At 54.7% G+C, this 25,609-nt stretch overlaps 1 protein-coding gene across 2 annotated transcripts; it reads left to right on the forward strand.

Moving 5' to 3' along the window:
* Positions 1–8,780: 8,780 nt before the first annotated feature.
* TBX3 (T-box transcription factor 3) lies at positions 8,781–22,197 on the forward strand. Of its 2 annotated transcripts, XM_086856443.1 has the most exons (8): positions 8,781–9,207; positions 9,822–10,266; positions 12,047–12,314; positions 13,546–13,692; positions 15,848–15,924; positions 17,221–17,378; positions 18,679–19,382; positions 19,911–22,197. In XM_086856443.1, exons 2-8 carry the CDS (start codon positions 9,872–9,874, stop codon positions 20,355–20,357), a joined length of 2,196 nt encoding a protein of 731 aa, XP_086712569.1. In that variant the 5' UTR covers positions 8,781–9,207; positions 9,822–9,871; the 3' UTR covers positions 20,358–22,197. The 2 variants fall into 2 exon arrangements, with proteins under 2 accessions (XP_086712569.1, XP_086712568.1); XM_086856442.1 differs by having other exon boundaries at positions 8,800–10,266.
* Positions 22,198–25,609: the final 3,412 nt, after the last annotated feature.

The raw sequence follows: 25,609 nt of genomic DNA on the forward strand, positions 1-25,609 counted from the left end.
GTTCACCCCTCCCTCCTTCCCTCTCTCCGTCTCATTAAGATAGAGCTTTATGCAGAACATCTGTAAGGGAAGGCAAAATAAATGACAACACTTTTACACCACTTCCTACTTAACTTCTCTTTTTATGTGGCTGCTCTGGATTTTCCGACGCTTTGTACTGCTCGAATCTTGTTTGGATGTTTGTACATGTAATACTCTGCCCACTCCAGCTCTTGGGACGGGCTTGTCTCGCATGTTCTTTCTCTTTTCCCCCTCTTCCACCCCCCTCCCAGTGCGCAGAGGCTTCACAATCTGCTCTGCTTACTTCGCTGTCGGGGGACGAGCAGCAGGATTTGTGAGCCAGGGCAGGGGCAAACGGCTCCACAAGTGTCGGGCATTAATCACACCTTGTCTTTGCAGAAGGTGAGCTCCAGGCACTGTGCACCCACTTATTCGCTCTTCAAATCCCCCCTTCTCCTTCCGAGCCGTCGCCTTCCTGTCTCCACTGAACAGCATTTTTCCCTGACCCGGGGTCCGGACAATTGTCCTAATGGTATTTAAAGAAAACAAGGATTAAACATTCATTAATGCTTTTCCCCCTTATTTAGACTGTAACATCAGAAAGTTGAGTGCCCCGTGCACGGAGTGTGTGTCAAGCCTCACTCTAAAGAGAAAAAAGCTGTTTGAGGGGGTGGCTCCCACGGACCACGACGTGATTTGGGCTCCTGAATACTCCTGATGAACAAGGAACCAATTTTCGGGGGAATTAACGCTCCCAACACCCCCGAGAACCGAAATGAGCAGCAAGTGGCTGTGCTCTGTGAGAGGGCATTTCCTTTCCTATCCCGAGTGTATCAGGAGCGGTGCCCCGGCTCCCCGTCTGTTTTATCCTTCCCCATCTCCCATCTACCTGGAATCATTCCTTCCCGCCGCCGCTTTCCCGAGACCGCTTGGGAGCATTTTAGCTTCCCCTTAAGGCCATGCCATTAAAGAAGCGGCTGAAGCAACAGGTGAGCAGGGAATTTTCAGGGGTAGGAGGTGGCGGCCGGTGGCCCCGCGGGGGCAGGCGGCACCGAGCCGCCCCGGCGCGCATCGACCGCGGGGAAAGATGCTCCGCGCCGCGGATCCCGGCGCCGGGCCGAGCCCGATGGCTCCCTAGCTAAATCTCCTGCGGGAAAAAAAAAAACCCAAACCTTTCCCCTCTAACCCCAGTTAGAGCAAAGAGAAAGGAGCCGCTCCGGGAAACGCAGCGAGAGCTGCACAAATGCAGTTTACACCTGCGACGCGGAGCTGGTTGGATTCTGCTCCGCTCGGCTTTAATTGGAAATCTTTTCCGTCTGCCCCAACTCCCGGATCATCTGGGTTTAATAAATTTTCGCAACACTCCTGCTGCTCCAGAGAAACGCTGTGGCAGAAGCCGGCTCTGCCCGCGTTTCTGAATCCCAGCAGAACTGTAATTGCCGTAGGAGCAAGAGTGGCCTGGGACTTGGTTTTGGTCCAGTGGAAAGGGTGGGGAGATGAGGGGAGAGAAACCTGGCCGTGAAATGGGGGCTGTAAAGCTCAGGGATGTATATACACACACATATATATATGTACAGAAAAGCAAGGAGCAAGTGCAAGATCGAAAGCAGAGCCCGGCTTTGCTGCAGCCACGTGTGCCATTAAAAGCAAATAATTCAAAGTAGTTTTAAACTATAAAAACATGGGATCTTTCCCCTTCTGTTACTTTTTTTCTCTTTTTTTGCGGGGGGCAGGGGGGGGAAGAAGGATACAGATCCCGTCTCCCCTTCTCAGATGACCTCGAAGGACCGGTTTTTTCACTTTCCCATGTGTGCGCGTTTGCGCTTTCCGGAAATCAATCTGAAGTTTGTTCAAAATACTAAACTAAAATAAAACTGCGCTACAAAACCTCCCACGCCCCAGAGACAGAGAGGAGCCCCTGATTTATTTTTCTTCTTCTTTTTTTTTTTTTTTTAAATTATTATTATTATTATTAATATTATTTTCCAGCTTGTCGTGCTCCCCGTGGAAATGATCTGCGGAGGGTTTTGCTGGATCCCTGTGGATGTGTGAGCGTGTAGAGGAGTTTTTGGGGAAGCGCAGTGGGAGCCGGTTCCCCGACGGGCCGGGGGCTGCTGGGGGGCTGTCAGCACCCCCAAAACAGGGCTGAGGGGCTGAACTACCGGCTCAGCCCCCGCGGGAAGGTGTCCCCTGGCACTGGGGACAGTGGGGAAGCGGTGAGGAAGGAGGAGAGGATTTTCTCCCTCCACCACACCCTGTGGAGCTCCGAGGGAGCCCGCAGCCCCCTGCCCTGCACATCGGGTGGTAGTTTCAGGCTGACCAAAGCGGTCAAGTTCTTTAGAGAAATTTGCAGCTACCCTAAAGTTTCCCAGGGCTGAGCTGGCACATTTCGGCTGCCTTTTGCAGCTCCCGTTCGAAGGGAGGGCGGGTGAAGCCCTTCCCTCGCCCTGCGCAGGCAGATGCCAAGGGTCAAATGCACAGAGGGGCTCCAGGAGAGGAAAAAAAAAGAACGTTCCCAGCCTCCCCCTCTCGCTCCGAACCTCCTAACTGGGACACTGAAAAAAAAAAAAAATAAAGTTTTTCCCTCTTTCACGGAAAAAAATAAAAATTGGTGGAGTTTGTTAAATATTTTTTTTTTTTTATCTGGGGATAATTTAGGATCTGTTTCACACGAGAAGGAATGAGTGAAATGAAGTTGTTGGGGACAAGGTCACGCTGTGGGTGCCCCACGCTGTGCCCCGAGTGCCCAGATGAGCGGGGAACATCCACCTTTAGCAGATTTTAAGTCCTGCAGCCCATGGCGAGAGGCTCTGGCGGAGGGAGCGGTGCCGGTGCGGGGTCCTGGGGCTCTGCCCCGGCCCGGCCGCTCGGGGCTGGGGGAATTCGCTTGGGCACGTCAGAGGCTCGGGGCTGGCAGGAGTTGTCCGCTGCCTCCTCTTCCCTTTCATGTATGCCCTGCCTTGGGGTGTGCGTGTGGGGGTTACAGCTCTTTAATTGAAACCTAGTAAGGAAAATAGTAATGGATACCAGGCTTCGATGGAGAATTCGTGTCCGCGGCCGCATGATGAGTGTTAGTTCAGCAGACTTTAAGAAGCCGATTCTTCTTCGCTGTCATTTCTTTATTGACAGCAGCCCCTATTAGATTTACCATGTCCTTTTGCAACAGCTGGTGCTCCCCCCGCCCGAGGTATCAATCGATGACCGGGTGACTTGGTGGCATCTTGAAGAAAACGGGAGCAAAGTGTGTGTCAGTGGCGGTGCCAGAGGCTCCCGGCTCCCCTCCTGGAGCCAGCGCCTGCCGTGTGCCCGGTGCCGCCCGGCACCCCCCGGGCTCCGGCACCCCCCGGGCTCCGGCCCCGCTCCCGGCCCCGGGGGAAGGAGACGCCCGGGGGGCGTGTGGGGATGGGAAAGGCTCCGGTTCTGGGTTGTTAAAGAACACGGCTGATGGTCAAAGCAGATAAAATCGGTTTCTTTGCCGGGTGCTCTCGAGTGCCTTGTTCTGCTGGGTCTGCGGGGAGGTGGGGGGGCAATGCCGCGTCTGGAGAGCTGGAGGGCTTCTGCAGGAGGAACCGGCGCTCCTTGGCCCTCTTGTTGTGTTGTGTGTGTGTGTTTAAATAATTGAATAAACGTATCCACTCATTCCCTCTTTCTCCCTCGCACGCAGAGACACAAAGACAGCATTGAAAAGATAGATCTGTTTGACTATAGGAAAGGACAATTAGTGCGACTTCCTCTGAGCGGCAAACTGGATGTATGGCCTGGGTATTTAAAAAAAAAAAAAAAAAAAAAAAGCCTTATCCAAATAGTGAACTCTATTTACAATTTCTGCTTGGCCAACGCTGGTGGAAGCAGAAGAATGGGTGTAGAGAGGGCAAGGGAGGAAACAGGGCTTTCATTTTGCTTCTGCCAGCAGCACATTGGTGAGAAGGATGAGACCAGAGGCTGGAAAGGGTCACCGGATCTGTGAGTGCAGAGGGTGTTGGTTTGTGGCAAGCAGAAGCTGAACGGTGCAAAAAGGGCTCAGAAAAGGTAAAAAGGGACGTGAGCTTGGGAGGGAAGAGGTCCGGCCCCAAACCTTGCTGTGCCCTGACATGCCCTGGTCGGTGAGGCTGGGCCTGGCCTGAGGCAGAGGGGAGAGCCCCAGCAAAGTGGAGGCAACTGGAGAATGTCGGAGCAGGGATGGGGACAAGGTAAACGCAGGTCTTGTGAGGAGGGGAGGAAGCGGGGCAGGACTGGTGGTCCCAGCATGCGGAGCCCTGATGTTTTGGGCTTTCACCGGAGCCAGCACCTGCCAGGATCCCGAGCAGGCTCTGGGTGCCCAGGAGGAGCGAGGGGAGCCGGGGGCTGTGCAGGGCTGCTCACTGCCAGCGTGAGCCTGTGCTGGGGGACAGCACTGCCTGAGCCCGCCGTGGCTCTGCCACACTCGGTGCTGCACTGCTCCCACCAGGCTGGGCCACGAGCAGCCTTCCCCTGAGGAGTGCATCCCAGTGAGAGGTGCTGGAGGAAAAACCTCTCCAAGCGGTGCTTTCCTCTCCTTTTCCCCCAGTATTCCAAGAAGCAGTGCTGTCCCTAGGCCTCCCCAACTCTGCAAAGCCCTCACCTCGGCTGTGTTGGGAAGGGGGCCTGATCCCCCTGGTGGGGGATCTTCTGTTCAGAGAGATGGGAATAACCCCTTTGGTTGCTGGACAGGATGGGGCTGAGCCTGCTCGGAGAGAGATGCGAGGGGATTTAATTATTGATATTTTTAATGCCTCTAAATGCTTTTTTAGTCTCTGGCAGGTTATTTTTCAAAGTTTTTAGTCCAGTCTTTCCATGAAATCCAATTTGCAATCGGAGGGAGTGCTCTGCCAAAGGGCAAGGCAAAGAACTGCTGTAGAGATTCCCCCCTCTCCCCATAGCAGTTTGTATAATCCAAGTGTATAGACGAGCTCCCTGAGGGACCTGCTCCATTACACTTGTGGCCTGCAGTGCCACACTGGGATGGATCTGTGTCAGCACGGCCCCCATCTCCTGACACCTTTGTGGGGCTGGGGAAGGGCCTGCCCGGGGCTGGGCAGACTTTTCCTCGGAAGAAGCGTGTAATCGCTGCTCCCCACATGCCCCCCGTGCTCCAGCCAGTATTTACTGCAAACCTGCCAAAGTAAACCACCCTGCTGCGTTTTATTTTGGATAAACACAGCGCGGCCACGCTGGGGTGTTGCCTTCTGAAGGGCTGGGGATGGAGCAGAGGCTGCGTCGCCGTGGGAAAGGGAAGGAGGAGAGGGATAAATCCTGCAGGATGCAGAGCTGCTGGCAGGCAGGATGGGCCTGGGCCCCTGGGGATGCTTGGAACAGGCGGCGCGATAAGGAAATGTAGATAGGATGCAAAACCCCACTTAGGCTGTGCACGTTGGCCCTGCTCGCCGTGCACCGAGGCTTGTTCTTTCCTGCAGAGCACCCAGCACACGGAGGGGGTGTCAGGGACACCCCAGGGGCTGCTGTCGGAGCAGGATTGGCGGGGTGCCCCAGGGCACGAATCCCTCCCCACACACCCACAGCACATCTCCACCGAGGCCGTGGAGCACACGGGGCCCCTCCACACACGCACACACCTCGGAGCTGCTCCTGCAGGCCTGCGAGAGGACGTGTGGGCCCAAAAGCTGGGCTGCCTTTATTTTCCTTTTCCTCCAACTGGCTCTTCAGGCCACCGGGAGAGAGCCAGAGCCTCTCTCCTCCCACACCTCCAACACATCCGCACGGGGAAGGCTCGCTGCGGCGCCGAGCTCTCGTGCAAACGCTAAAAGTTGCTTAGGAGGGTGAAATCCGAGGAAGCGGAGCTCTCCCAGCCTCTCAGCCACCACAGACCCGGGGTCTGGATTGAACTGGGGAAAACCCATCGAGGTGCTGGCGATGGTGGAGTGAAGAAGTGCTGGGGGGCGGTGGGAGCCGCTCTCTCCGCCCTGGCCTTTTAGTTCTTGTGCTCCGAGATTAGAGAGCCCCGGCCTGGCCGCTCTCCGGGGAGACAGCGGAGACCTTTCATGCCTCTTTGAAGAGCCAAGATAGTGTCGGCCTTGCTGCAAGCGCAGGCTGCAGACAGGCCGGGAGGCGCGAGGGCAGCCGGCTATCTCAGCGTGCTATCACCCTGGCTCCCCCCGCCAGCAGCCCCATTCCCACCTCCACCCGCTCCCGGCACTTCACCGCCAGCCACCCTCATCTCTTTTTCTTCTTTTTTTTTTTTTTTATTTTTTATTTTTCCTTACTCCCGTATCATCCCTTCGCTTTGTCATTCATTTCTACGGGTCTCCTTATTTATTTACTTCTGCGCCTCGCTTATTTATTTCTGGCGAAGAGGAGGCTAACAAGTAGCTGGAAGCACTGGCCAATATTTAACTAAGATGGCTGGCCATCAGGTCCCTTTTGTTTGCTTGCAAATTAATCATCCAGCGCGCAGTCGGCGCCAGGGTAGATTTATCACACACAGAAGGGGGAATGAGGCGGCCGAAGGGAGACAAAGACTGTTCGCACCTTCCCGCTTTTGATCTTAGATTAGTGCAGCCTCCCTTCATAATACGAGTCTCCGGGGGGCTTCGTCGGGGAGGTCACTCGGAACTGGCGGAAGTTTGCACGCCATTAGCCAGACGCTGGAATTGGAAATCATAAGCGGCAAACATTTTATTTTCCTGCGCGGGTGGGTGCGGAGCGCGGCGCAAGGTGAGGGGCAGGCGCGGAGGGCGGCAGCGGCTCCGGTTTCTGCCGCGGCGCCGAGGGCGAGCTCCGGCGGGGCGGGCGCGGGGGCCGGGGCGCGGCGGGGCCGGGGGTGGCAGCGCTTGTCCCGCAGGAGCCCGCGGGCACCTCCTGGTCGCCGTGAGAGAGCGGCGGCCCGGTTGGGATAAATTGCACCAAACTTCTTGAAGCCGCCGGGCGTTTGCTGTGGACGCTGGTAAAGAGAAGGTATCGGCTCTGGGGGTTCCCACCGCGGCAGGAGCCCGAGAACCGGCTCCGAGCAGAGGCTGGAAACACTCGCTCTCCTGGTCGATAAGCAGCCGCACAGCGCAGCCGAGCGCTGCGCGGGTAACCAGGCTCCTGGCTTCGTGAAACACATCAGACTTCCCCCCCCCTCATCCTCTTTGAACGCATTACTCCCGCTTCCTTTCCTCCCTCCTCCTCTTTTCACCCCCACCCCCGACCAAAGGGGAGATATTTTGGTGAATGCAAAGCGATCCTAGACGCTGGTTACTACAGGGACTTCACCAAGCTGGCGCCAAGCGCTCTTAACCATGTGCGTCAAAAATGCAATGTTAGAAGAGCTAATCACTTTAGAGGTTCCGCTCCCATCTGCGCGCAGCCAGCGCCGAGCCCCCGCGCTCCCCCGCTCCGCTCCCGGAGGATTATCCTCCCCTCTTTAAAGCAGGGTGGGGGGCGTCAGGAGATTCCCCCCCTCCGTCCCCAGGGCAGGGCAGTGATTCGGCACCTCCCAGCGCTGGGATACCCTGCCTGACACGCGTGGGCGCTCCGTGCCCTGCACGTCCACGACACGCACGGTCACAAGCCCCCTCTTGCTGCCCTGCACTGTCACACACCCGTACCCAGCCACACGCACCCTCCCCCCCGCCAAAGGAATATATCTCCCCAGAAACTTCCCAGGAGGATTCTGCCCGGCTCTTCCCTCTCCGTGGGGTCGGATCAGACCCACGCGTGACGCCTTTCCCGGGGGGCGCTGGCTCCATGCGGGCCCGGCTTAACTCGGAGCTGGGCCCCCCCCGGCCGGCGCTGCCCCGGCCCGGGCGCAGGGAAAGCCGCACTTCCCGTCTCCTCCCCGCGCACCTCGTGGAAGAGGAGGGGTGTGGGAGCGTAACCCTGTCGGCGCCGGTGCCAGCCGAGTGGCCTTAATCCGCAACGCCAGAGAAAGAAAGAAAAAAGGGAATAATAAATACATTAAAATCCTATTTTCCAGCGGCCTCCCGCTTCCCTGCGCGCAGCCGCCTCTATCAGCAGCCGCCGGGGCCGGAGCTGAGCCAGCGGCGGCCGCCGCCCGCCCGCCGCAGCCTCCAGCCGCCCACCACAACAATAACAGCGGCGGCCGCTGGAGCAGCCGGAGCCGAGCTCCGAGAGCTCCGAGCGGGGGCAAGAGCCGCAGAGCCACCCCCGAGCCCCGGAGCTCACCCCCAGATTCGCGGGGGGAAGGAAAGCGCCCGGCTCCCGGCCTGCGGGTGTCGTTTAAAGAAAGCACCTTTGCCGGGGAGGGGAAGAGGGGCGCGGGGGGCAGCGGCAGGGGGGTGACACCAGCCCGGCTGCTGCGGGCTCCGGCGGCGGCGGGGATGGGCGTGCGGCACGGCGGCCTCCCGAGGCGGCTCCGGGCCGGGGGGGGACGCAGGGGGAGCCCCCGCTACGGTACCGGCGGCGTTCGGGGAAGGGGGACACGCAGGTTCGGACCCCCCCCGCTACCGGCGCTCGGGAAGCTCCTACCGGGGGAGAGCGGGCGGGCACCGGCCAGGCTGCCGGGGCGGCGAGAGGCCGGGGCCGGGGGGCGAGGCGGCCCCCAGCACCCCCCTAGAGGCGGGAGCTGCCGGCCCCTTCCCTCCTCCCTCCCCGCTCCCTCCCCTCTGATCATGTTGACATATTCACACGGCCCGAAGTACTAGTGATGCTTTGCTGCAGCGTTACAGTTTCCGACACCTTCTTTTTATAACTCGGCGCTGTCCCCCTCCACCCGAGCTGTCAGAACCCCGCCTATGGAGCCTCACAATTGGTCCGAAAGCGTCAAAGAGCCAATCAAGGCGGCTCCAGCTCCCCTGTAACCCACAACACATCCCTACGATCGGGTGCACGCAGAGCACAGACTCACAGGGAATTCTCAGAGCCGAGAGGCTCCTTCTCCCTCTCTCTTCTCTCTCTTTCTCTTTTCCTCTCTTTCTCCCTCCCCCCTTTTTCTCTTCCTTTCTCTTTCCCTCTCACTTTCTCTCTCTCTTTTATGGAGACAACAGTATAATTCTGCCAGAATATTTTTTTTTTTAAGGCACAGCGAAAGAGAAAGAGAGGGGGAAAATTAATTTTTTTTTTTTAAAAAAAAAAAAGGAGGGTGAAAGAAAGAAGAGATCCTGATGGAAATCAGGGCACCCTGACCAGCTCCTGCTTGGAGAGCGAGGAAGGCGAGGCGGAAACGAGATTTCCCTACAAGTTTTTGCTGCTGAAGGTTGCTCAGGAGCCTTCCTCGGCCGGCGAGGGGGGGTGGGTTTGTTTGCTTCTTTCTGCTTTCCCTCCTTTCCCAGCCTCTGCTCCACAGCCTGACCGTACGAAGGAAAGGTGGAGGGGTGGGGGGGAGGGGGAAGAGAGCCAGCCACCCAAAAAGAAATCCCAGCTTCGAGCCGTCACCCTCCGCCACGGAAGAAGAGAAGGGGGATTGGGACTAAGAGAAAAAAAGAAGAAAAAAAAAAAAAAAAAAAAGGATTTCAGCTTGTCCAGCCCTTCTGCGACAACAGGAGCAGACAGCGAACCCGGTGGATTTTTTTTCTTCCCTTCTTCAGCGTTTCTTTTCCAGCGCAAGGACTTCCACTCAGGAAAAAAAAACGCAAACAACTAAAAAGCAAAACAAAACCTCAGAGACCGAACACGAGAAAAAGCAAGACTAATAATGAACAATCCTGTTAATCCGCTGTCCCGAGGGCTGGGGATGAGCCCCGGCTCGGGAAGTTGTAGGCTGTAGAAGTTCTGCCTCTCCCTCATGTACTGTGCTGTTTAGAGCTTGTTTTTTTTCCCCCCCAACCTTTTTTTTTTTTTTTTTTGGCGCTTTATTGCTGTTACTGTTATTATCTTATTTTTTCTTCTTCGTGATGTGCTGTTAGAAACCACTCCGGGACTACTCCAGCAGTAGGAAGACCGAGGAGTGGAGTGGATGAATTTACCGATGAGAGATCCAGTAATCCCTGGGACAAGCATGGCTTATCATCCTTTTTTACCGCACCGGGCACCGGACTTTGCCATGAGCGCCGTGCTGGGACATCAGCCTCCCTTCTTCCCGGCTCTGGCTTTGCCTCCCAACGGGGCAGCCGCCCTCTCCCTTCCCGGGGCTCTGGCTAAACCCATCATGGATCAGTTAGTGGGGGCTGCAGAGACTGGTATTCCCTTTTCTTCCCTGGGTCACCAGGCTGCAGCCCATCTGAGGCCTTTAAAAACTCTGGAGCCAGAAGAAGAGGTAGAAGACGATCCGAAAGTGCATCTGGAAGCTAAAGAGCTTTGGGAGCAATTCCATAAAAGAGGCACGGAGATGGTGATTACCAAATCGGGAAGGTAGGTCTGGGTCGGGGGTTTGTGCCTTTTCCACCCCCCTTGTCCCCCATTCCTCAGTCTCTGGACCCCACCAGGGCAAGGCTCTCTCTCTCTCCGGTGGTTTCCTCCCTAAATCTCCTTTCACCTGGAATTATGGAAAGCTTTAGGAGCCGAAGATCCGAGCCCGTCTGGGGCACCACGCTGCCGGGAGAAGCCCAGGCGCGACCCGGCCCTGCTCAGCGGGTGCAGGGGGTGAGAGGGTCCCTTCATGGTTCAGTAGCTTAATGCTTGCTGGAGAAAACTGGGAGCAGGCAGGAAAATAATTTGGGGTTGGCAAAGGGGCTGGCCTGCTCTCGCTACACGCAGTTTTCCTTCCTTAAGGAAGGGGAATGAAGGAAAAATCCTTTGGAGCGAGGTCTGGCTGCTGGTGGGGCAGGAGGGCAGATAGGCTCGGTGTGTCAGGCTGTGCCTCTCTCTGTGCTGGGGTCTCGGCTGGCTTTGTGCTGTCTGATTATGCCTGGAAATGTACAGAAAAGCTGACAAAAGTCCCCAGCCGTCCTGCAGCCGCTGCTGGAGTGGCAGGGAAGGGTTTGCAGCTCCGCGCTGCCTGTCCCTGTATTTATGTAACCTTCACGTGGGAATGAATGAACACACACGGCGCGTCCACGCTCAGCATTTCTGCTTTTTATAGCTTTACCCGTCTGAAATCTCTCTCTATATTCGCTACTTATTGACATCTGGACTCTTTTACAACTCTACCTATTGCTGTGATGATACATAGGGTGAAAACCCCCTTTGAACCCGGGTGTTTTTCTAAGGGGCTCTCTGAGAAACCTCCCAAACTCTCCACGTGTGATTTGCCAGGAGAATTACTCGAGGAAGCCACTCCTGAAAAGTCTTCTTAGATGGCCTTCTGCTGCCTCGCTGGAGCTTCACCTATTTGCAAAGCACCAGTTGCAGGCTACAGGCTCAGGGGGAAAAAAATAAAATAAATACAAGCCCTAAAAGCAGCAAGGAGAAAAAAAAAATTAAAAAAATTCTCCTCGCCCATTTTACAGCTCTCCCGAAGTTTTTTCTGTTAATTGTGGTCAAAAGTTTTTGCGTGAAAAGCCTCGGCCAGTATTAAGAGCTCTTACATGTTGCAAAGTCATGTGTTTCCTTTTAAGTTGAGATTTGCTGAATGCCAAGCACTCGATATAATAAACAGCAAATTTGTGGTATCCTGTTGCAGTTGGGAGCTGGGAGCGGGGTTTGCAGAGAGCCTCGGCACACGGGGGGATCCCGGAGCACGGGGAGAGCCCCGCTGCCCTCGCTGGGGGCTTTTTATTCCCGTCTGTAAAGTGTAAAACCGCGCACTTCATCTGGAGCTCGGCTTGTAACAGTTCAGAGCATTTATTTTATCGGGGTGCCATCAGCTCCCGTTTCTTTGTTTAGCAGGCAAAAAGGAAACTAATGAGAGATCAGAGAGCCCCAAATGGGCCTTTGCTGTTTAGGAATGGCAGGGAGAGGTTGGCGCCTGCTGATTTCTAGGGAATGCGTACCTTTCTCATCCAGGGACCATTTTCTCCTGCAACTTTTAAGTATTTGAGAAACCTTTTCGCTGGGGACGGGGGGGGGAGGTGGGGGGGACCTTTTTGCTGGACACAGAGTTACTCTGCCGCTTTTGAGAGCTGAAGTAGTTGCTTGGTAGACGTGCTACCAAAATTCAGAAGCTTATTTAAACGCTGTAATTAATTTTATTTTATTTTTTGTCTTGTCTTTTCTTCCCCTTCCCCCCCCCCCACCTCCCCTCTGCCCATAGGAGAATGTTTCCTCCATTTAAAGTGAGATGCACTGGACTGGATAAAAAGGCCAAGTACATTTTATTGATGGATATCGTGGCGGCTGATGATTGTAGGTATAAATTCCATAATTCCCGGTGGATGGTAGCCGGCAAGGCTGACCCTGAAATGCCAAAGAGAATGTACATCCACCCGGACAGCCCGGCCACCGGCGAACAATGGATGTCCAAAGTCGTCACCTTTCACAAGCTGAAGCTCACTAACAACATCTCTGACAAGCACGGATTTGTGAGTGCCTTTTACACCTTCCTTTGCCCCCCTTTTCCCCTCCCTCGCCGGCCGGCCGGAGGGGGGGTCCCGGCGGGGGGGTGTGCCCGGGGCACGGCGGCTGCTCGGCCGGGCTGGCCCCGGTGGGCGGCCGAAATGCGGGGAAAACGGGGCAAAAAGACCTCCCCACGCAGCCGGGGACGGGCATCTGCCCGGTTTATAATAGTCCTCGATTTTTCCTCCTGCTGGGGTCAGGATTAAAGCCTGGAGTTTACTCTGTAACCTCCCCGTGCCACGCAGCCTTAACTTTAGGGATACATTTCCAGCGCAGCGCAACTCGATATTTCTCAGAGCTGCGGTGACTTTATATATCTATATATATTTTTAATAAAGTCGATCACACTTTCTAAGCGTAGGAAAACGATATGCATATGTGTATAAAGGGCTTAAAGGCCTAAGTACGCAAACGTTTAAATCTATATTAATCTGGATAATGTAAAGCAAGCCGGAGTGAAAATAAACAGGGACCAAAAGCAGAGGTCAAGTTGCCCATTCATGTCTATCCACTCCTTTACATTTACCGGGTGTGCAGAGATAAAAACTTACCCTGAGAGTGAAATCAAACAAACCTGCTGATAAGTGCTCTGTCGATCCTGGCCATTTCTTTCTATTCCTGGGAAAGCCTCCGCCTCGGAGCCGGGGCTTGCTGCTGGTGGCCGCGGCCGGGGGATCTCTAATGTGCCCAAGATTGCATTTGCTGTTGGGATTCGATTAGACGATACATTTTTGCCGTTCGCAGAAGGCCTTAAGTGAATTGGGGCACGCAATTAGAGCGAGCCGAGGCTCTCGTGGTGGTGTTGCAACTGTAGCTGCTGCTGCTGCTTTGCTTGATTTCATTATTTTTTTTTTTTTTTTACACTTTGAAATCAAAAGACATTGCTGCCGGAGCCCAAAAGCTTGTCCCTCTCTCCGAGCAGAGCTCGGAGGGGATTCCCCCCTCTCCCCTCTCCTTCGAGAGGTGCAGCGAGAGCCTAAGCCCGGCGAGCTGGAGCTGTCAGTACTTTTAGCTGGATGCTGCGAGGCGTGTGCGTGTGTTTGGAGTGTGCTTGGCGGGGAGGAGGAGTGAGGGGAGGAAGGAGAAGGAAGGCAAATTAGAAGGAGAAAGTGCCGATGGCTGGGGAAATGCTGCTCCTGCTGACCGTGTTCTTTCCCCCCCTGCTGCCCTGTCTGCTGCCGGCCGCTGCCCCCCCAGACCATTTTAAACTCCATGCACAAGTACCAGCCCCGCTTCCACATCGTCCGGGCCAACGATATCCTCAAGCTTCCTTACAGCACGTTCAGGACCTACGTTTTCCCGGAGACCGAATTCATCGCAGTGACCGCATACCAGAATGATAAGGTAAGGAGATTAAGAGAGGATTTGTTTTACGTGTTTTGGCTTTTAAGAGAACTTTTACTCTGCATTGTTCCCTTAAAACTCACGAAGCCCATCCCGCTCTTCTCTCTCTCTCCCCCTCATCTTTTCCCCCAAAACCTCCTTGATCTAACTTCGGGAAAGTGCTGGGGGAGGGTGTCGAGCACTCTCCTAATACCGACCTCGGGGAAGGCAATTAAAAGGAAGGAGGGCTGGGGGTGAGGGAGAGAATGTTTAGGGGTTTTGTACCATTTTTTTTTCCTCAGCATATCTCCCCAGTATGAAGAAAGGGATGGGGTGGGGTTTGCTGCTCTTAGCGTGGATTTAATCTAAGATGCATCAGAGAAAAAAAAAAAAAAAAATAATGAAAAAGACTCGGCTCCGTGTGTCGAAAGACAGAGTGGGGAGAGCAGCGGGGCCGAGATTTTGTAATTCTTCCTGGCCTTTGTGCTGTTTTAGCTCCTTTAACAGCAATTGGCAATAAGGCTGGAGCGCACGTCTGGTTCCTATTATTATTATATTATGATTTTTTTTTTTTGCATCCTGCAGTGTTTTATTATTTTTTGTGGTGCAGAAATATGCTCTGGTCAGAGAGGGGTATCTCGCTTGAATTTAGCTGGAAGGGCTGAAAAAGCCCGTGTGAGAAAGTTTTGCAGCGCTGCAAACGCTGCCTCTCCATTGCTGCTGGTTTATTGTCGCTTGCGATGAAGGTGGTATATTTGGGAGAGTGGCAAACGGCGAATTTACGATAATTAAGTCAAGTGGAAAGAAGCGAAGGAGCCAAAAAAGGGGCTTTGATTTTTTTCTTGTCTGTGAATTACAACTTTGCGTTCTCGTGCGTTGAGCGCAGAGGCTCGGGATGCGCAGCTCCCGCTCGCTGCAGCTCCCCTGTGCCCCTCTCTGCCCCTCACATCCTTCACCGTCAAAAATTCAGGGCTCAAAAGGAGGGCTCTGTACTCTTCTGCCCTCGGTTTCCAGAAAGCCGCTTCCCCCTCGGGGCTCGGGCTGTTTTCCTCTCCCTCTGCAGCCGGGCACTTGCAAGGAAACTGAAAGAAAATGAGTGTACAGAGAGTAGACTTTGCTTTGGGACTTATCAGCAGGGCTGGCCGGCCCGGTCTATCAGCTGGGGGCGGCTGGGTTGAAGGACAGAAATGAGCATATTTGTGTGATTGCCATGAAATCGGCTGAAAGCGGCGTGCGGCAGCGGCGGGGAGCGCTCGGCTCGGCGCGGGGGGAGCAGAAGGCACGGCCGGGAGCACCTGGATTAAAGGTCCCGCTGGTTTTAGCAGTGGGGTTTTCCTGCTCTCTCCTGATCCCGTGTGTGCGGCGGGGGGGTGACTCGGGGCCGGGACCGGTCCTGCCCGCACTCGGGCACAGGAGGGGTTTTCCTTTTTGGAGTCATCCTGTGCTCCTAAACTGGGGGTTGCTGTGCTTCCAGCCCGCTCCGAGCCCGGGAATGGAGCGGCGGGGAGGCGGCATTCCCGTTCCCACTGCTCCCATCCTGTTCCAGCGGGGTGGCAATTCGGCTCCGTGCATCGTACGCGCGGGCACCGGGCACTTGCGGGATGCTCCGCACCCCCCATCCCTCCCAACAGCCATTCCCTGCCATCACCTGAACCCCGAGGAAACCAAAACCCAAAAACTTCCACACACATCCCCCCCAAAAAACATGAACTGGCTCCTGGCACCCCTGGCGCCCCAACACACACGGAGCATAATGCGATTATATAAAGTATTTTATTATAGCAAGGAGGTGGGTATGATTCCTTTGCGGTTTAATTATGGTATTTAAAGAGTTTTAAGCACAGGCATAACTTGCATGGATCTCATTGCACGGCTCAGTTAATTCCGATGTGGTGGCAGCAACACGGGGCTCTTTCATTGCCACCACGGTCCAGGTCACCGGCCAGCCCGGCGGGGGACTGGGGGAGAGCTGCTTCCAAACAGCTCGGGAAAACACATGGATTCACCAAAAACCAGGGACCTTTGCCCCCTGCCCTGTCCTACTCCTGCCAGGATCCTGCCAGCACTGGGGAACTGGGAAAAGTGGGGTTTGCTGTTGTTTTTTAGTACAAAAATCTCCTTATTCTGCCCCAACCCCCTGGCTATTTTTATTTTTTTTTCTCTCTCTCTCCTATAGATCACGCAATTAAAAATAGACAACAACCCTTTTGCCAAAGGTTTTCGGGACACCGGGAATGGAAGGAGGGAAAAGAGGTGAGTCTGGCTCGATTCTGTGCAGGCACCTCGTTTGGTTTCCACGTGTTAAGCTCCCAACATGAGCAGAGGTCAAAATCACCTTGCCTCGCCTCCAAACCACACTTCCCCCCGCCAAAATCCATAAGGATCTTGGCATTAATAACGTCAAAGGGATTGCATGGGAATTCTTTCCTGCTCTCCACGTTCAGTTTTCACATCGCAGGGGATGAAAGGCCAAAGGGAGTGAGGTACATTTAGCAAATCTTACCGGAGAAAAACTTCACCTTAAAAATTCGAGAGAGAATATTGCAGTGTAGCTTGGACCTGGGACTGGGGAAGAGCAACAAGTGAGGACTGAGCACTGCTTGAATCTCCTCTGGCATTTTTCTGGGGACTGCGTGGAAAAGAGTGAAATGTGGAGGAGAACCATATAAATATGTTTGGACAGAGGTATCTCATGAATATAGAAGTAATTAATGAGAGAAGATTCTTTATTTTTTTTCCAAAAGCAGCAGGACACGGTTTGTGCTCCAGGTAGGCAGGCAGAACTCATCATAATGAGACTCAAGAGTTTTATTTTTAATATAAGAAGAAAATATAAGGAGAAAAAAGGGACAGTTTTTTTCCTTTGACGGGGGATATGTCTGTTTTGGTGTGTTACAGGAAACAGGATATTTTAGCCATTTACACAAGGGGTTAGATAATGAATAAATCGATCTGTTCCTCTTTTTTCAAACAAACAACAAAATAAAAAGGTGGGGGGAACGTGGTGTAAACCAAGGGGCCTCTCTCCCTGCCCAGCACACACACACAAACATGCACACGCCAGCTCCTCTTGTCCATCAGTGTGAAAATAAAGCCAGCGCTGCAGCCACAGGACGGAAATGATTTCTAATTTCTCTAAATATAAATAGATTTTTTACTCCGGGTTAATTGTTGGTGAAAAGATTACATAAAGTGCCTAACAAAATAACCACTTCCTAGCAATCTTAGCAACCATTAAGATGGCTCATATCTCTGGAACATCCTTGCCTTTTCAAAGCTAATCTCCAGGGAATGCTTCCCTCTCCCCTCCGCCCCTTGTCTTTAATATCAGCCCTCGCTGAGGAGCTGCTCTCGCTTCCAAGAAATCTCCTCTCATTAGCAGCCAAGCGCTGCCTGCCAGAAACGCGCTCTTCTCCTCGAGGGAACCGTGGCTCTTAATTCCCCCGTGCTACTCGTGCCCGAATAGGAGCTCCAGGAGGGGCTGGGGAGGAGGAGGAGGGGTCCCGGGGGCAGCGGGGGCCGCTCGCCCAGCGGGTTCTGTGCCCGCAGGAAGCAGCTGACCCTGCAGTCCATGCGGGTGTACGACGAGAGGCAGAAGAAGGAGAATCCCACCTCGGACGAGTCGTCCAATGAGCAGACGGCCTTCAAGTGCTTTGCCCAGTCCTCCTGTCCTGCCGTGCCTGCCGTGGGCACCTCCAGCCTCAAAGGTGAGAGCTGTGGCCCCTGGTCTCCTCTGGGAGAGCCTGGGTGCCCGCTCTGTGTGGTGGCAAATCCTGCCCCTTCCACTGGGGCACTGGCCCGCTTTCCTTCCCTCCCTCTTGCCTTCCTTCCCACCTCTTTCCTTCTTTGCTCCTGTTTTGTCTCTTCACTCTCTTCTCTCTGTTCTTTCTCTCTTTAGTTTTTCCTCCCTCTCTTTCCTTCTTTCCCTCACTACTCTTCTTGTTTTCTTTCTTTTTGTCTTTCCTCCCTTCTCCCCCCTCACTCTCCTCTCTCTGCCTTCCTCACTCTTCCTCTCCTTCTCCCTCTCCCCCCCGGCCTCCTTCTCCCCTTGCTGCACATTCATCCCTCCCCTCCCTGGTTCAGCAAGGAGCCAGCTCCGAGCCAAGGGAGCAAAGACAGACCACGGGGCAAAAGTTCAAAACTGGAGTCACTCCATTAATATTCCTCACTGAATCTGTTACTGGAGGAAGGATCTTTCCCCTGGATACAGTCCCGAACTTTGTTATAGAAAAGTCACCCCGGGTTTCTCCGTGCGGGGTTGGGAGCTGTCTGCAGCTCTCTCGTATGTATTAATCCATCCCGGGCTGGGGGGGCAGGGGGAGGAGGAAACAACCTCTTTTTTGTAGTTGTTTTACTCGTTTTTTTAAAGGCCTGCCGAGCTGAGGGGAGGGGAGCTGGGAGGGGACCCGAAAAGCAAACCAGAGCTTCACACCTGGGGCGCTGAAATTAGGAGATGAAGTGCAGAGGAATCCAGCGAAGCCGTGCATGTGTTTGGGGAGAAGGGGGGCCCAGGGGGCGATGAAGACGGCTGCAGGGTGTCTCTGTGTGCGTTTGCAAAGTTTGCCCATTGAAAGGGATGAAAACTTTGGAAAACTTCCTAGGAGACACATCCCCAAGGCCCTTCAGCCCTGCCCCGAGGTTGTTACTGTCCCGTTCCTCCTCTACCCCCGCTGCAGCCGGGGTGGGACGGGGGGTCCCTGGGGGCTCCCGCAGCCCCGGGGAGCGGAGCCGCTGGCCCCGGGCCCGCCCGGCTGGGGGGTCGCTGCTCCGGCTGCCCCTTTGTTTCACAGCCAATTTTGCTGCCTTGTGTAAAGCTCGGGCTGGCTCGGACGGGGCGAGCGGTGGGAGCCGGGGGCTGTATTTATTTATATAATAATAAAAAAGGGGAAGTATTTCCACACAAACCTCTGGCCGGCCGGGAAGCGTTTGTGCCCCGTCTCCCAGCCCGGTGGGGATTTCGGGATGTGCAGTGCCGGATCCCAGCGCCGGGCCCCCTTTGTCTTGCAGATCTCTGTCCCAGCGAGGGAGACAGCGATGCAGACAGCAAAGACGATCCCTTGCTAGAAGGCAACGAGTCGGGCAAGATCAGCACGACCACCGCCGCCACCCCAGCGCCGGCCAGCTCCGCTGCCACCGCCGGGGACGACCCCCGGGACAAGGGCGGCAGCCCCTCCAAAAGCCACTTCTTCCCTGGGGACTCGGCAGGGAGTCGGAGCCGAGAGAGGACTGAGAAAGCCCCTCCGGACTCCCGGCACAGCCCGGCTACCATCTCTTCCAGCACCCGGGGGGGAAGCCTGAGCGGCGAGGAACTGAAAAGCCCCCTCAGGGATGGCCCCAAAGTAGATGAGAACCGACTGCTGGGGAAAGAGCCCTTCACCCCCCTGACGGTGCAAACCGACAGCACGGCCCACCTGAGCCAGGGACACTTGCAGAACCTCGGCTTTCCCCCTGCCCTGGCCGGCCAGCAGTTCTTCAACCCGCTGGGGAACGGGCACCCGCTGCTGCTGCACCCCGGGCAGTTCGCCATGGGGGGAGCCTTCTCCGGGATGGCCGCGGGCATGGGACCCCTCCTCGCCACCGTCTCCGGGGCGTCCGCCGGGGTCTCGGGACTGGACAACACGGTCATGGCCACGGCGGCGGCCCAGGGGCTCTCGGGAGCATCGGCGGCTGCTTTGCCTTTCCATCTGCAGCAGCACGTCCTGGCTTCGCAGGTACTGCATTCCCCCCGCGCCGCCCCTCCGGGCCAGGGGGGCTCCGAGCCCGGGCACCTCCTTCCGATTCCTCGCTCCCATGTGCTGCCCCTCCCAGGGGCCGTCACAGGGCTCGGCTGAAAGTCGGAGGAGGGAAAGCTGTGGGCGGGGAGGGTGGCCCAGCGTGATCTCCCTGAGCTCTCCCCCCTCCCCGCTGTCCTCCGGAGCCGCTCACCCCCGGCACAGCCGGGGCGCTGCGGGCGCTGCGGGCGCGTCCCGGCCTGCGGAGCGGAGCCGCCGTCGGGGGGAAGCGCCCGGGGCTCCCGGAGCGGGAGTGGGGGCAGGAGCTGCGGGTAAAGGGCGCTTGCCCCAGCGCAAGAGAATCGCCCGGCGATGGGGAGAGCGGGGGAGAGACCCCTCGGCCCTTTGGCCTCCGTTGGGAGCGGGGCCGTGCGGGGCAGAGCCCGGGCAGGGGGAGGACAGCTCCTCCATCCTCCGCCGTCCCGTGCGGGCCGGTAACCCTTTCCTCTCTCTCCTCCCCTCCCGCAGGGCCTGGCCATGTCTCCCTTCGGCAGCCTCTTCCCCTACCCCTACACCTACATGGCCGCGGCGGCCGCCGCCTCCAGCGCCGCCTCCAGCTCCGTGCACCGGCACCCGTTCCTGAGCGCCGTGCGGCCGCGGCTCCGCTACAGCCCCTACCCGCTGCCCGTGCCCCTGGCGGACGGCAGCGGCCTCCTCAGCACCGCCCTGCCCGGCCTGGCCGCCGGCTCCGGAGAGGGCAAGGCGAGCGGGCTGAGCGCCAGCCCCGGCTCCGTGGCCCTGGACTCCGCCTCGGACCTCACCAGCCGCTCCTCCACCCTCTCGTCCGGCTCCGTGTCGCTGTCCCCCAAGCTGGGCGCGGACAAGGAGGCGGCCACCAGCGAACTGCAGAACATCCAGCGCCTGGTCAGTGGGCTCGACCCCAAGCAGGACAGATCCCGCAGCGGCTCCCCGTAACCCCCCGGCCTCCGGGAGCTCATTTCAAATCGGTCTCGCAGTGCACTTTGTTTGAAAGAAACCACATCCTCCACCCCGCGAGTGGTTTTTTTGTTTTGGTTTGTTTATTTTAGCCCCCCCCCTCTATTTTTTTTTTCTCCCTCTTTCAATTTATTTTTTTTTTTTTTTTTAACGTATAAAATATCGCGGCGTTGTGTGTGTGTTTAGCAACAAAAAGGTGGAGCAGGGAAAAGGGTCGGGGATGGGGGAGCGCTGGGTTGGAGGCTCCTCACAAGGAGCAGAACTGGCCGGATCGAGGCACTGGTGGGGTTTGTGGCATCTTCTTATTTTTTATTTTTTTTTTTTTTTTTGTATCAGTGTAAAAAGAAAAAAAAAAAACCCAAACCAAAACACCCCGAAGAAAAAAAAAAAAAAAAAAAAAAAAAAAGAAAAAAAGACCTAAAATAAAAAATAAAACAAAAAAGTCAAACAAACTTACAAATAAAAATTAAGTAAGAGAAGTGATTTTTTTTTTTCTCTCCGAAAGAAAAGTGTGTAACTCACGTATTGGTTCTTCAACAGTTGTTTCCTGGGCGGATTGTTAACCACAACCCCCTCAGTCGATATTAAGGGAAGCTGTGTGTTTAAAATATTATTGTGATGTCTGAGAGCCAGTTGGTGGCTTTTTTTTTTTTTTTTTTGCATGTTCCAGAGTAGTCTGCTTTTTTTTTTTAATTTTTTTTTTTGAGGGGGGGTGGTGGTTTTTTTTATTTCAGTGGGGTTTTGTTGTTTATTTTTAATGCTCGTTTCAAATCCCAGGGAAAAAAAATTATTATTAATAATAATGAAAACAAAAATAAGACCTTTGTCCCTCTACCTTAAACATCCTCCCTTGTAGCAACAAAAATAACAAGTGTAGTTGGAAAGAAAAAAAAAGTGAATTTATTTTATCTAAAAACGTCTGTAGCTCGACTGTAGATTTATCACAGCTTTCCCTCTTTAATTGTATATGCAATAACAAGGTTTAACATACTGAGAAGAAGAAAAGAGCGGACACTATTATTAAAACAAAGTATTTATGTAATTATTTGATAACTCTTGTAAATACGTGGAATATGAATACTCGAAATTAAACTTTAATTTATTGACATTGTACATATCTCTGTAAATACGACTGCAGCCGTCTTCTTTTTTTTTTCCTTCTGTTTTTATTTTTAGTCGTTTTCATTTCAAGTTGGTAATTCCTTTAAACATAGGTCCCGACCCAGAGGAGAAATCCCCCCATTTGTGAGGGCTCAGTTTTTAAATCAGAGCTCAGCCCAGGGAAACCTCGTCCTTTGGTCAAGGAGCAGAATGCAAAAGGCAAAACAGAAAGAAACCAAATTAATCGAAGACCTTAAAAAAAATCAGAAAGAGAAAAAGACAAAGCAGCGTGCCATGGTAGCTTTTAATCCTCGATTTCTTCAGTGTTCAAAATGTCAACAACCACGAAATTATTTACATTTATACCCGACAACAGGCTTCTCCAGTGGCTTGAGAGAAAAAAAAAAAAGGCGAAGATTCTAGGATTTTTTTTTTACTTTCTATTATTTTTGCCCGTTTCTTCGGTGTGTCAGAAAACAACCCCGCGATGGAGTTTTACTACTGTGCTTATTGTTGTCTTTGTTTTGAGTGAGTGCATATTTTCTTGGGTTGAAAGTCAGGTGCTCAGAGCTGGTTCAAAGAAAAAAAAAAATGAAGGTATATTTTGTGTTATATAAATGTTGAGAAGTTCTTGCTAATTTTTTTTTTTTCTGTAATTTTTTCCCCCCCCCCCCTTTTAAAAGTCACTGAAGTTTCAATAAATTTTTATTGAAATGTCTTGGGCGTACTGTGAAATGCCTTCACCCCAACCCTCCCCGGAGTGCCTGGGAGGATGGAGGGGTTGAAAGATATATATCCCTGCTCTGCCTTTCTCCTCCACCCCTTTTCCATTCCCAATATTAAGTTATTTCTCCTGGAAGGAGCCAGTACGAACCAGTCGAGATGGTGTCATTTGAATTGTTGGGGGGGGGAAGGACGAGTTTTAAGCAAGCTGTTTAATGTACCTTTTCCGTCTTTATCCCTCTCGCTTTTAAAGTCGATCCAGAGGCTGCTAAAGTCACCTCTTTTAATGGAACAATATTAAGTGGCGTTTGAAAAGTTAATGAGAAAGGCTCAGCTATGCTTTTATCTGTCATAAATTAATAACGCAAAAGTGAAGAATTAGAGAATAGATCGGTTAAATTTTAATGCAGAGCCCTCCTTCAAAGTTTCCAGGTAAAGTGCTCAGGAGTTGGTGCTGTTGCCGGGCTCGTTTTCCTCTCCTGTCCGGGCAGAGGATTTGGCTTTCCCAGTCAGTTACACCTGGAAATACATGTCTTTTAAAAATCTATTTTTCGCCCTTCGATTGGAATCGCCCCTTCTCGCCCTCAGGCTCGTGATATATCGAGATTAAGCTGGAAAGCAGCTGGAACAGGGACAGACATCCAGGCTGGACCAGGGGCCTGGGAGGAGAGCTGAGGAGAGCTGGCAGCCCCTGCTGTACCTCTGCCAGTCTATGAGCACATCCTTTAGCAGAACATATATATTTCTTGTTAATGAGATTTTTTTTCCCCCCCATCCCTTCAACAGTTAGTGGCCCGTGTATTGAAAAGCGATTCATCCTCGGCCAGTAATAAATATTATAAGGATGTACTTCCAGCCTGTATCCTGTTTTATGCTCTGCCTGCCCCTCGGCCCCCGGTTCCTGTGCCGGTGAGATAAAGGGAGATCCAGGGGGTGAAAGTGCTGATGAAGTTGCGGGGGATTTTTTCCCCCTCGATTTTCTAATTTAAAAATTCCCCCACGAACATCAAACCGTTCCCCTTCTTGGGGGAACGGGACCCTTCCCATTTCTTCTCGGGGATGAGGGTTTTGTTTAAATCCACGCTGTTTGAGCAGGAGGAAGGCTGGGGCTGAGCAGGAGTTTTTCTCTCCCTCTTCCCTCACCTTTGGATGGCCCTAAGGTGACGGCTGCTGGAAATGTCACTTGAGCTGATGCTCCCCTGGGCGAGGAGGGGCTTTTGGGGATAGAGGTGGCAGCGAGAAGAGGCAAAAGAACGAAAAGATAAATCCACCCGAAGAAGGAGGCAGCGGCTGTGCAGCCAGCCCGAAGGCTGCAGCCCCACAAGGGCTTTCCACAAGGATCCTCCACGCGGGTGGGAGCTGGAGCCGCTCCGGGAGAGGAAACCCGGGCCGAGGGGAGCAGGCAGGCGGGACAGAGCCAGGACAGAGCCGGGACAGAGCCGGGACAGAGCCGGGACAGAGCCCGCGGGTGGGACAGCCACGGGGAGCAGCTTTCCCCTCTGTGCTGAGCCTCAGCGGCAGCGCCAAGGCAGCAGCCCATGACAGACCCCCCCAGGCCCCTCTCTCCCATCTCTCTGGCCTCAGGAATCATGTGGGGATCTCTGGATTTTACCTCTCTCAGCTGCTGGCCCCCAAAAAGGCTCTTAGAGGGGGAGAGCCGCTATGATCTGTGTATGAGTGGGGAAAATTTCCCTAGCTGGCGAGGAATGCACTGCTGATGGTCAAGAGGAGAGACACATCCAGCCACCCCCAGACCCCCCCTTGTCCATCTCTCTCTCCTGCCAGCCCAGGAGCCCCGGTAGCCGCCTCGCAAGCCAGGCAGGCACCGACAGCCCCGGGGCGCCGCAACCCCCGAGCTCACAGTTTATTCTTTTTAAGGCTGAGGGTGCAGCCTGATTGCTTTAAACCCTCCTTGTCCACGGGCCTAATGCTGACCTCCCCCTCGCCATGCCCTTGCAAGAAATCCGTGTACCGCAGGTGTAACTCTGACTTGCAAATGGCTTTATCTCTTGTGTATCTTATTTGTATATAGTAACGTTAATGAGTAACTCTTGTGGCGCTTGTGGATGGAGGTAAACAGCGAGCAATCTCTGTGGATTATCCTGTCTATTACTCACCTGGCGCCTGTCTTGATATCCTCAATGGTTTTATGGCTGATGCAGGCGACCCGGCGCTGGGCGGGGGTGGCCGGCGGCGGGGGGGCTCCTGCGGGGCGCCGGCGCCACCTCTCGGGCAGCGCTGGCAGCGCCCCGAGACCCCCGAAGGGAGCGGCGGCCCGCGGGAGGGGGCACGGAGCGCACGGAGCGGGATCTCGGGGGGTGCTGGGGGGAGCCCGCAGCCCGGCCGGCCAGCGCGGAGCAGCTCCCCGCAGGCTCCGCTCGGAGCCGAGCTGCGTTTTACCCACGGGAGATTTTAGCCCCGAGTCCAAAGTCTCTGGGAAAGCGGGGCCGCGGCCGCCCCGGCGGGATGGAGCGGGGGAGAAGCGCGGAGCGCTCCCCGGAGCCGCAGCGCCCCGGGGGACAGCGCGACACCGACACCCCGGCGGGCCGGGCACCGCCGCCGCCCGCGCTCCGCTATTAGTTAATTATTGATTGATTACAAGTGAAAATTTATGACCCTCTCTCTCTTCCCCCCCTCCCCCCGCAGCCTCCCGGCCCCTCGCACGCACACACGCTCCTGCCCTCTGCAAACACTCCGGGGGAGGCGGGAGGCGTGTTGTTGTTTTTGGCCTTGACAGCTTCCAGGAATATGAAATATTTAAGCCCTTCGGTCGATCTCCCGTACCCTGGACGTCCTTTTTTTTTTTTTTTTTTTTAATTTTTTTTTTTTTTCCTTCCCCCCTTTCATGTCCCGGCTCGGAGGCTCCCGCGGCGGCCAAGCCCCCTCCCCGCACACGGCCGGCGTGCGGGATCGGAGCACGCCAGGCCTCGCAGATCAAAGGGACCTCTCCGGCCTCTGCACAAGGGAAGAGAAAAAAAATTTAAAAATAAAAAACAAAAAACCCCGTTGATTTCTCTAACGATTGTTCGTAAAAGTCTTGGAAGCAGGGACCATCCCGCCTCCTCCCTCGCCTCGGGCTGCAGGATTGCACCGGGAAACGATTTTGGGAAGGCAGAAAGAGGGTTTGGGAGAAGGGAAGAGAAAAGAAAAAGGGGGAAAATTAAAAAATATAGAGGAGTTGCTTGAAATTTAGCAGCCGCGTGCCTGCAGGAGCGCACACACCCTCCCGGCTGGGAGCCTGGGCAGAGGGGTCGGGGCCACCCTCGGACGGGGGCTTCCCAAAACGGGGCGAGCTCCGAGCCCCCGGCAGTGCCCGTGGCTGTGCGGGGGGCACTGCCCCCATCTCTGCGGCGCCCCCCGGCCGAGGGCCGCTGCCAGGGGGTGACCTGAGCTCCACGCGCGGCCCT

The sequence above is a fragment of the Cyanistes caeruleus genome, chromosome 18, assembly GCF_971803275.1.
Source record: "Cyanistes caeruleus chromosome 18, bCyaCae1.hap1.1, whole genome shotgun sequence".
In the NCBI taxonomy this organism is placed as follows: domain Eukaryota; kingdom Metazoa; phylum Chordata; class Aves; order Passeriformes; family Paridae; genus Cyanistes; species Cyanistes caeruleus.